This window comes from Stylophora pistillata, chromosome 8 (genome assembly GCF_964205215.1).
Source record: "Stylophora pistillata chromosome 8, jaStyPist1.2, whole genome shotgun sequence".
NCBI classification, from domain to species: domain Eukaryota; kingdom Metazoa; phylum Cnidaria; class Anthozoa; order Scleractinia; family Pocilloporidae; genus Stylophora; species Stylophora pistillata.
In genome coordinates this window covers 7,484,494-7,494,859 of record NC_142526.1, presented here as the reverse complement: position 1 = coordinate 7,494,859, position 10,366 = coordinate 7,484,494, and the positions used below count along the sequence as shown (strand labels likewise).

At 40.8% G+C, this 10,366-nt stretch overlaps 1 protein-coding gene across 1 annotated transcript; it reads right to left on the bottom strand.

The window, feature by feature from the left end:
• Window positions 1-2,135: 2,135 nt before the first annotated feature.
• LOC148724765 (uncharacterized) lies at window positions 2,136-8,969 on the bottom strand. The gene is made up of 6 exons (XM_088729615.1): window positions 8,528-8,969; window positions 7,892-8,167; window positions 7,652-7,771; window positions 6,367-7,531; window positions 4,513-6,006; window positions 2,136-3,898 (listed from the first exon to the last, which is right to left on the bottom strand). The coding sequence occupies exons 1-6, from the start codon at window positions 8,883-8,885 to the stop codon at window positions 3,841-3,843; spliced, it is 3,471 nt and encodes a 1,156-aa protein (XP_088585741.1). The 5' UTR covers window positions 8,886-8,969; the 3' UTR covers window positions 2,136-3,840.
• Between the last annotated feature and the right edge of the window lie 1,397 nt (window positions 8,970-10,366).

Genomic DNA, 10,366 nt, shown 5'->3' with positions numbered 1-10,366 from the left:
CAGCTTTCCGCCAATCACTGCGGGCTCAGTAACCCATCCAACCCACCCCAGGGGAGGACAACCATCATACAGTAATCTCGTGCGTGGGAAATTAACGTCTCCTACCCCTAAGCCTCCAGAAGACGTGACCTCCATTTATTCGTCCCTATCCGAGAAGACTAGAATATCTAACCGTTTCTTGATATTATAGAAAGGCAGCATATTCTTCTCAATTATTTTAAGATATTGAGTGCTGGTCTGGCCGGGGCTCGAACTCTCGACCTCCCGCACAACAGTTCAGCGCTCTATCCATTGCGCTAACCGAGAGGCGGTTGAAATTTCACTTTCATAAGCCGGGGCAAGAACGATGGAAATTCCTGAACAATCTCAGTTTATGCAGGCCGCACACGAACAACAAAGTAGTTAGGGCAAAACATTTATTTCAAAGTTATTTTTCAGATCCAGAAACCGGAGACATTGAAAAAAATATACTTTAAACACGAAGGCGCGCTATATAAGGAAGTCTTCCCTGGGAAGACCTAGGCTCATTTGTCACTCAACGTTGACGTGTGCGGGTCAAATTTAAATGCTGGTAGACGAACAAAAGGAGCTAATGAGATATCTATTGTTTACTTCCACCAGAATGGTGGGCTTCTGTCCTGGTGTACCGGTTCACACGGGAATTACCATTGTTCTTTCTTTGTTTAGGAGTCGTTCGTTAGCTGTTGTGTATTGTTTGGTCTTTTGTATCGGCTCTTGTGAACCGGTACACGAGGACAGAACCGCATGGTGGCATGAGGTAACGTGCGAACCACCTACTTCGGTCTCAAATTTACCGCCACAAATAAAGACAGTTTCCATTGGAGAATGGAAATACAAATCTCAAGAATTCTTGTATTATGATGAAGACATAAAACAATTTCGAGGAATGCGCCCGCTGTTCACTGGTTTGGAGTAGCTGTAGCTCAAGCTCACTTGACTCTAAGAGTTGTACATCACGACGGTTGATTAACAAATGGTCCAGTGGGACCTAAGGCTCCTTTTAGAGCGCGCCTTCGTGTTTAAGCTTATCTTTAAATTTTCTAAAATCTTGACGAAATATCTGATCACAGGAGCTCCTACTGATTAGGAAAATGATATAAAAAAGCTTGAGAAACCTCTATTTCTCAAAGTGAGTACACTACCAGTGGTCCCTCCTTTTCAGTAAAGTCCGTCGTGCGAGTAAAATAAAAAAACTCAGCGAAAAAAAGTTAATGTTAGCACGCAGCGGGAGATCTAAAACTTCACTCGCGCAACAGACTTCGCCTAAAGTGGGGGCTGCTCGTAGCCTAAACGTAAGAAACCAATATCTTTATCTGTGATCCGTGGCCAAGATTCGTCTTTTTACAGTTCGAACACTTCGGTTTTGGTTTTATGATACTCTTGACATTGCTTTTGCAATAATATTATTATTATTACTATTATCATTACTCATATTACAACTATCTAAGTAGAGGTTCAAGAAATAAACCTATGTTTTCAAAGTGTGGGTAACATTTTGACAAAATTGATAAAAACTGATTGATAGTTCAAGATTCATAGTAAAAGTCAAAATCATCTCTACGAAGTGTGTTTATAACTTAGAAATCCGGTTTTCATCACAGTATTGTTTAGACATCATTAATAATTGCCGTAAAATGAATTCCAACAGACAAAAATACTACCAAATTTTTGGTTGTAGGACCTTATATCAGATGAAAAGACATAGGTCACAACAACCACATTCTCTGTAGCACCCACTCCCCAACAGGAGCAGCGTTTGTCTCGTGCAGTGATGACTTCAGAGCGAGGTTTTGGTACTGTGAGAGAGTTAAGAGAATTCCTCCACCGATTGCATTGAAAGAAATGGCTAAGAATTCGTGTCCCTTACAACGATCTTGAATGGAAACGTCAAGCTACACTTGATACCTCAATTTCTCCTAAAATCTTCTAGAGATTCGCCCTTCTGGGTTCTTTACTTTTCATCATGATCATTAATTGGATAAACTATTTCGGCTCTGTTTAATCTGTGAGGCTTAAAATCAAATCTATTGCCTTTTTTCGTTTTTATTTGTTTCATTTATGATCACTATCGCAGCAATTTTCATTGGAGTATCGAAAGTAAATCTGGAATTGCTTTGTTTTGCTTTACTTCCGCTTTCTGATTGGCTCAGAAAACTCGCACCAATCTCTTAACCAATCCGATACAAAAGTAAAACACATTCATGATTTGGTCGCCCGCGTTTTCCAGCGGTTTAAGCAGTTTGGTCGGTTTTGCTTTGAAGTCTCTTAAAGGTATTTTCTAGTGACTACTTCGGTTTTGGATTTACGACACTCCATCGCTTTTAAGATTGTTATCATTATTATCATAACTATTATTGCAACTTGTTAAGTTGAGGTTCAATATACGAACTTATGCCTTCAAAGTGTGGCTAACATTTTTGCAAGTTCGAGAAAATTGATTCCTACTTCAGGTCGCACGATTGGAAGCTAAAATAATCACCTCGACGGAGTGTTTTTAACCTAGAAATCCGGTTTCCATCACGGCCATGGTCTAGATATTATTACCAACTGTAGTAGAATAAACTCCAAGAACAAAAAAAAGTAATAACGTTTTGGTTGTAAGACCTTATGTCAGAAGAAAAGACATAGACAACAAGAACATCAGCTTGGGACTCTCTTCCAGCGAGTCCCAAAGCCGAGAAATAAATTTTAAGGATAATGATAATGTGATAGAGCAATGTTCAGTTGAGTGTCGAAAGTAATCCTAGCTGGCTCCAGATCTGCTTTTGCCTTACTTGGCTTTGTGATTGGTAGATAAAACTCTCGCCAATCTCCCAACCAATAGGCGCTAAACTAAAAACAATTACGACTTGGTCGCCCGCTTTTTCCCGCGTTTTGGGATGATTGGTCGGTTTTTAATTTGAGTTCTCTCAAAGGTATTTTCCTTTCTTCTGATTGGCCGTTGTGATTCCTTTCTTTCAGTTTTACAACACTCAATTCAAAAGCACTCTATCGCCAAAACCATTATTATTGTTATTATTATATTACAGTTTAGGTTCCAGATATTAACAGGGTCCAGTTGTTCGAAGGCCGATTAGCACTAACCCAGCGTTAAATTTTAACGCAGGTTTCCCTATTTCATCATTCAAGAACATTTCGGTGATAATTTTCCCTATTCTTTTTAGAGCATCCGTTCATCAAATTGTAGACAAAAACAGTTAAACTGAACTTTCTTTTAAAGCTTTCAGATCTGAAATCAAATATCACGCTAACCCTGGGTTATCTTAAACCAGCTTTGAACATTCCGGCCCAGATATCTTCGTCTGCGCCCTTCGCCCGTTCACTCCTTGAAGTGATTTACATATAACCTCTTCATAAAAAAGTATCAACACATGTATCTAATGGCAGTTCAGAATACACACCTATCAATCTAAGAGTGACTTCTTTTTTTTTTTTTTTCTTACGTACTAACGAGCTGGTTCTCCTTCTCAATTTAAAGAGAAAATTATGGCAGCTAGAGGGTAAAATTTAGAATCATATCCTAAAAAAATAAAAAGGTGAATGATTTTTTGTAATCTCAAATTTAAAAAACAGTGCCATAATTTTCGCATCGTGGAAAATTTACTCAACATTTTCTATTTTTTTATTTTTCAATTATCTGTTCATTTTTGTTCCTCCTCGGCAAACATAATACAACTTTTGGGCGAATGAGATCGCTTGCTGGACAGCTGGGCCGTGTAAAAAAAAAGCACCCACAAGAGCAGTGAAAAGTAAAAAGTTTTTGTGTAAAAAAATACCAGTTTTCCTTCCAGTAAACAGGAGGGGAGGGAGAGTCAAGGATCAGTCGCTACTCTGTTTCTTGTCCCCGTCACTTTCGTCCTTCGTCAGTTCTTTTTGCCTAAAACAAAACTTTTGAGTCAAGAATGATGTGTAATACTTTTTTTTTACATTTACATAATCTCCCAGTCGTTGTCATTAGACTTGTTATAGACATAAAAGTTAGCTTCCTCACAGTATTCACTGATTTATCGATTAATTTATTCATTATTTATTTATTACATTTTCGCTCGGATTGTGGTCATTGTCCTGTCAATCTTTTACACCAATGGCATAATTGTAAACATCTTGCACACTTAAGAAACTACACTGAATCTTAACCTGTTTTTGTTAACCCTTTAACTCCCAAGATCTGATTTTTAATTCTGCCCTCTAGTTGCTACACCTTTTCTTGTAAATTTGTGATGAGAATTTGGTGTTAGATCATGAACAACTTGTACCTGATAAGTAATTACTTGTTTGCTGGATAATGTATGGATATTATAGGGAGAAGTTACATGTTAATCACCTCTAGGAGTTAAAAGGTTAAAAAAACCGTCAACATGTGCCGTCATAAAATAAAATCTCATAGTTGCAGACGTTTTTCTAATTAAAGAAAAAGGCAGGCTCCTGTTTATTTTCACAAGCTCAAATGGGTTATGTCGATTACAAAAAATTACTCAAAAACAAGCTTACCTTATTTTTTTCAAGTCCAATGTCACGTTGTCTCCCATCAGTACAAACGGAGCCCATTGGGCAGGTTCGGTGAAGCCGTTGCCTCTCAACCATTTGATGGCCTGGTGAAGAGATTCACTGACACTTTCTCCAGCAGCCAGGTGTTTGTAGAAAACTTTCATGAGTAGCTCTGTTGCTTTGTCTTCTATGGCCCAGGATGCCATCAACACTGAACGCGCACCAGATCCTAGGAACGCCCGAGCTATTCCAATGACTCCCTCTTGTTTAAACGTTCCACGCCCGCTGTGACAACAGCTAAGTACGACCAGTTTAGCTCGCAGCTTCACCTTTGAAATGTCGGACATTGTCAAAAGGTAGTCTTCTTCTTGTGGAATACTTTTAGTGGTGCAACTGGGGGACAGGGCAATCTCCCCTCTCTCGGCATTACCATCGGCGGCAAGATGTATCAAGCTCACTGAATGAAGTGCGTGAAGTACCGCCTGCTTTGTTGCGTGCTCTCCTAACAAAGGCTGAACACCCAGGAGTCGACCAACCATCTCAGCTTCCTTTCGTGCACACAATAATGGTGTCAATTTCAGGGTACGTCCTTCGTAAAGCACTTCACCAGCCAAAGGATCACCCACTACCAGTGCACCGGTCTGACTGTGATAGTCCCCCGGACTTTCCTGAATGATCCCCAGAGTCGTCAGAGAAGGGACGATGCGGATTCTGTGGGTTTCTGAAAAATACTTTCCCACTTTCTCATCCAGCAAGGCAGCAAAAGGGACTCGATATGAACATTTCTCAGGCACAATGACGACTTCAGGCTCTGTGAGTAAATCTTTGACAGGAGCGATAAGCTGGTCATAACACAGTTGAAGAATCATCTCGTTGCGTTTGAGTTCGTCTCCTTGAGAGGTTGCTCGGCTCTCCTCTTGAGGAGATATCACGATATCGTCACCCAAAGATCGATCCTCACAATTGTCGTCATGTGAAATACCGAAACTGGAGGCACTTTTTTTAAAAATTTCCTCCACATCGCAAACGTCTGCAGCCAGAAGTGTGTCGATTTTCATTACGGGGCTCACTCGATAGTGAATGTCTCCATTTGCTTTTAAAACCCACAGATGAACATGCCGCTCACAGTATGAAATGTACAAAACAGCGCAAGTGCTCTCTTGACTCACAATGCTTTCGATCCTTGCCCGAGATGTTGAATCAGCTGAGATGTGGCTTTCAATTGAGAGTTTATATGCCATTAATTCTGCGAGGCCTCTAGCGCGTCTTAGCTCTTCCACATTAAGAGAGTCTCGCACACTTCCGGTGGCACACAGCATGCGACTGAGCAACTTGTAGGGGAAATTACCGTGCTCTTCTAAGAGACATGTTTTAAATTCATCGTTTTCTTTGAGAAAATGTCGCAACTTTTCATAAATTTGAATACTTTGACGTAGATACAACATTGCCTCCTCAAGCTTTGATTCCGATATCCTTAACTGAGCGATTCCGAGAAGACTTTCAAAGCCAGCCATGTTGTCTCCTATTTCGCTGCTCATCAAGTGCGCTTTCTCAAAGTATTTTTCCGATTCGTAGTAATTGTCAAGCGATAGGGACAAGTACCCAAGGCTTGCATAGATGCTACATTGTTGTGGTCTATCGCCAGTATTGATGGTGATAGCAAGCCCTTTCTCGAGTAACTCTCTGGCCTTCTGGTAGTCATGAAACCGTTGTAACAGACTTGCCAGGTTTCTGTAGCAGCACACTTCCATCGCTTTGTCGCCAATTTCTATACTAATGGCGAGAGCTTTGTCAACATTCTCCTTAGCCTCCCTATTTTTACGAAGTGATAGAAACACAGTTCCAAGGTTCCCATACCATGTCCCTTCTTCTTTCCTATCGCCAATTTCTGTTGCGATAGCAAGAGCTTTCTCGTAATATTCTTTAGCCTTCTGATATTCACCGAGTGATTTAAACACAGTTCCAAGGTTCCCATACCCTGTCCCTTCTCCTTCCCGGTCGTCAATTTCTGTTGCGATAGCAAGAGCTTTCTCGTAATATTCTTTAGCCTTCTGATATTCACCGAGTGATTTAAACACATTTCCAAGGTTCCCATACCCTGTCTCTTCTCCTTCCCGGTCGTCAATTTCTGTTGCGATAGCAAGAGCTTTCTCGTAATATTCTTTAGCCTTCTGATATTCACCGAGTGATATAAACACATTTCCAAGGTTCCCATACCATGTCCCTTCTCCTTTCCTGTCGCCAATTTCTGTTGCGATGGCAAGAGCTTTCTCGTAATATTCTTTAGCCTTCTGATATTCACCGAGTGATATAAACACAGTTCCAAGGTTCCCATACCATGTCCCTTCTCCTTCCCGGTCGTCAATTTCTGTTGCGATAGCAAGAGCTTTCTCGTAATATTCTTTAGCCTTCTGATATTCACCGAGTGATATAAACACATTTCCAAGGTTCCCATACCATGTCCCTTCTCCTTTCCTGTTGCCAATTTCTGTTGCGATAGCAAGAGCTTTCTCGTAATATTCTTTAGCCTTCTGATATTCACCGAGTGATTCAAACACATTTCCAAGGTTCCCATACCCTGTCCCTTCTCCTTCCCGGTCGTCAATTTCTGTTGCGATAGCAAGAGCTTTCTCGTAATATTCTTTAGCCTTCTGATATTCACCGAGTGATTGAAACACAGTTCCAAGGTTCCCATACCATGTCCCTTCTCCTTCCCGGTCGTCAGTTTCTGTTGCGATAGCAAGAGCTTTCTCGTAATATTCTTTAGCCTTCTGATATTCACCGAGTGATTTAAACACATTTCCAAGGTTCCCATACCATGTCCCTTCTCCTTTCCTTTTGCCAATTTCTGTTGCGATGGCAAGAGCTTTCTCGTAATATTCTTTAGCCTTCTGATATTCACCGAGTGATTCAAACACATTTCCAAGGTTCCCATACCCTGTCCCTTCTCCTTCCCGGTCGTCAATTTCTGTTGCGATAGCAAGAGCTTTCTCGTAATATTCTTTAGCCGTCTGATATTCACCTAGTGATTTAAACACAGTTCCAAGGATCCCATTACATGCCTCTTCCCATTGCCTATGGCCAATTTCTGTTGCGATAGCAAGAGCTTTCTCGTAATATTCTTTAGCCTTCTGATATTCACCGAGTGATTGAAACACAGTTCCAAGGTTCCCATACCATGTCCCTTCTTCTTCCCGGTCGTCAATTTCTGTTGCGATAGCAAGAGCTTTCTCGTAATATTCTTTAGCCGTCTGATATTCACCTAGTGATTCAAACACAATTCCAAGGATCCCATTACAAGCCTCTTCCCATTGCCTATGGCCAATTTCTGTTGCGATAGCAAGAGCTTTCTCGTAATATTCTTTAGCCTTCTGATATTCACCGAGTGATTTAAACACAGTTCCAAGGTTCCCATACCATTTCCCTTCTCCTTCCCGGTCGTCAATTTCTGTTGCGATAGCAAGAGCTTTCTCGTAATATTCTTTAGCCTTCTGATATTCACCGAGTGATTTAAACACATTTCCAAGGTTCCCATACCATGTCCCTTCTCCTTTCCTGTTGCCAATTTCTGTTGCGATGGCAAGAGCTTTCTCGTAATATTCTTTAGCCTTCTGATATTCACCGAGTGATTCAAACACATTTCCAAGGTTCCCATACCCTGTCCCTTCTCCTTCCCGGTCGTCAATTTCTGTTGCGATAGCAAGAGCTTTCTCGTAATATTCTTTAGCCGTCTGATATTCACCCAGTGATTTAAACACAGTTCCAAGGATCCGATTACATGCCTCTTCCCATTGCCTATGGCCAATTTCTGTTGCGATAGCAAGAGCTTTCTCGTAATATTCTTTAGCCTTCTGATATTCACCGAGTGATTTAAACACAGTTCCAAGGTTCCCATACCATGTCCCTTCTCCTTCCCGGTCGTCAATTTCTGTTGCGATAGCAAGAGCTTTCTCGTAATATTCTTTAGCCGTCTGATATTCACCTAGTGATTGAAACACAGTTCCAAGGATCCCATTACAAGCCTCTTCCCATTGCCTATGGCCAATTTCTGTTGCGATAGCAAGAGCTTTCTCGTAATATTCTTTAGCCTTCTGATATTTACCGAGTGATTGAAACAGGAGTCCTAGCCTTCCATAAGTCACTGCTTCTCCAATTCCGTCGCCAATTGATTTTGCGATGGCAAGTGCGCCTTCAAAAAGTTCCTTGGCTTCTGCAAGCCTACTTTGTCTTTTGTATTTGTCTCCCAGTTCAATGATTGATTCTCCGGTATTGTGGAACATGGCGATAAGTTTGTTGGTGTATCGTACTGCGTTTGTGTAACCGGAGATTGCGTAGTACGCATTGAATATTACCTCAGAGACATCCAGGCCGTTCATATCAAAGCCTAGATTGTCGAGTAAGACTAAACATTCATAACACAAATGAGCGGCTTGTGTACCACGATCAGTGTTTAGAAGATATGTGGCAACATCTAATCCTATCCTGATCTTCTGTAGGATTTCACTCGTGTTAGCCATCACGTACTCCTTTTTGTTTGACCAAATACCTTCCTGAAATGGAAAAAAAATCAACAGGTTAAAATACAGAAAACTTAAATAACTAAATTATATGATGACTGTTGGTAGCTATCTCTCTGCAAAAGTTTAGACAGTGCTCACTTTCCACGAATGCTTGTTAGTGCGTGTGCAACATTACTTTTCTCTCTTCGTTTTTCCATAGCTAATAAATTGTGCATAAACAACACTGATTCTTGACAAATCGCGATGCAAAATTTACGAAAACATGTAACTTTTAGACCCAACCTATGGGGGGAGGGGTGCTTAGATCAATTTTTTCCGGTACGTGCTTTTCTTCCTCAGAACCGTTCTTAATGCCCCCTCTCATTCTGATCCTCCACCGTTCCCCCCCCCCCCCGAAAAATGATATGATCTCCAAAATCCTCCATCTTCCTTTTGATGGCAAAACGATAAACAAACAATTTCAAATTGGTTCATATTAACACTGATTGCCCCCCCCCCCAGCTCCCCTCCATGCCTTTTGCTGATGTTTCATTTGCGCGCAATTCAGATAAACTGTGTCAAATGCATCTCGGATTTAAAACTTCGCTTTTGGATTCATTGAGTTGAGTATTTGATATACGTCACTGAAAATTTTTGTATTATTTTTCGATCACGACATGGGCTTATTTTGGGCAGACAGCGAAACCTGTTAAATTTTTCTTTTATTTTCTGACAGAATAAAAACGTGAATTCTTTCAAGAAAAGTGAAAGTAATGGGCGGAAGCCATAGAACTATAAAGGTCGGCACACACGAGGGGACTAGTCTCTGCGACTAGTCCCTGCGACTAGTCCGTGCGACTAGTCCCGGAAACAAGTCTTTGAAGGGTTTACACGAGGGGACCGGTAGCAGGGACTAGTCCCTTAAGGCGTCCACACGGGGGCACTCAATTGCACAAGAACATAGGAAAATTAAGAGGCAAAAGATGTTTCTTAGTCTGAAGCGTTACGCGAAAACAATTAAAATTTGGTAACTTTTAATTGTAGCACTATTAAACATCAACGCAAACGAACTACACTTATTCAGTCGGATTATTCATGCTTTTACGTGTTCCGTTTTTTTTTTATTATTATTATTTTTAACAGACACAGAGTCAAATAGGGTAAAAATTCCATCAAAACGGCTCCAAGACATCTGTATATGTTTACAAAAGTAGAAATAGTTTTTTATTCTTCAGTTGTAGAAATCTAGAAGTCAGGGAAAATTCATAGAAACTGCAATGTTTACAAATACCGGAAGTCACGCATCCTACTGACCCGTGATTGGCTTATTTACCGTTTAGTCGCAGGGACTGGTCGCA

Excerpts from the sequence above, each read along its gene's own strand:
- LOC148724765 (XM_088729615.1), bottom strand. The coding sequence starts at position 8,885 with ATGAACGGCCTGGATGTCTCTGAGGTAATATTCAATGCGTACTACGCA. Across the intron at positions 6,007-6,366 it reads AGGAAAGAAGAAGGGACATG|TCTTCTCGGAATCGCTCAGT; the intron begins GTATGGGAACCT and ends TGGCTTTGAAAG. Across the intron at positions 3,899-4,512 it reads TTGGACTTGAAAAAAATAAG|GCAAAAAGAACTGACGAAGG; the intron begins GTAAGCTTGTTT and ends GTTTTGTTTTAG.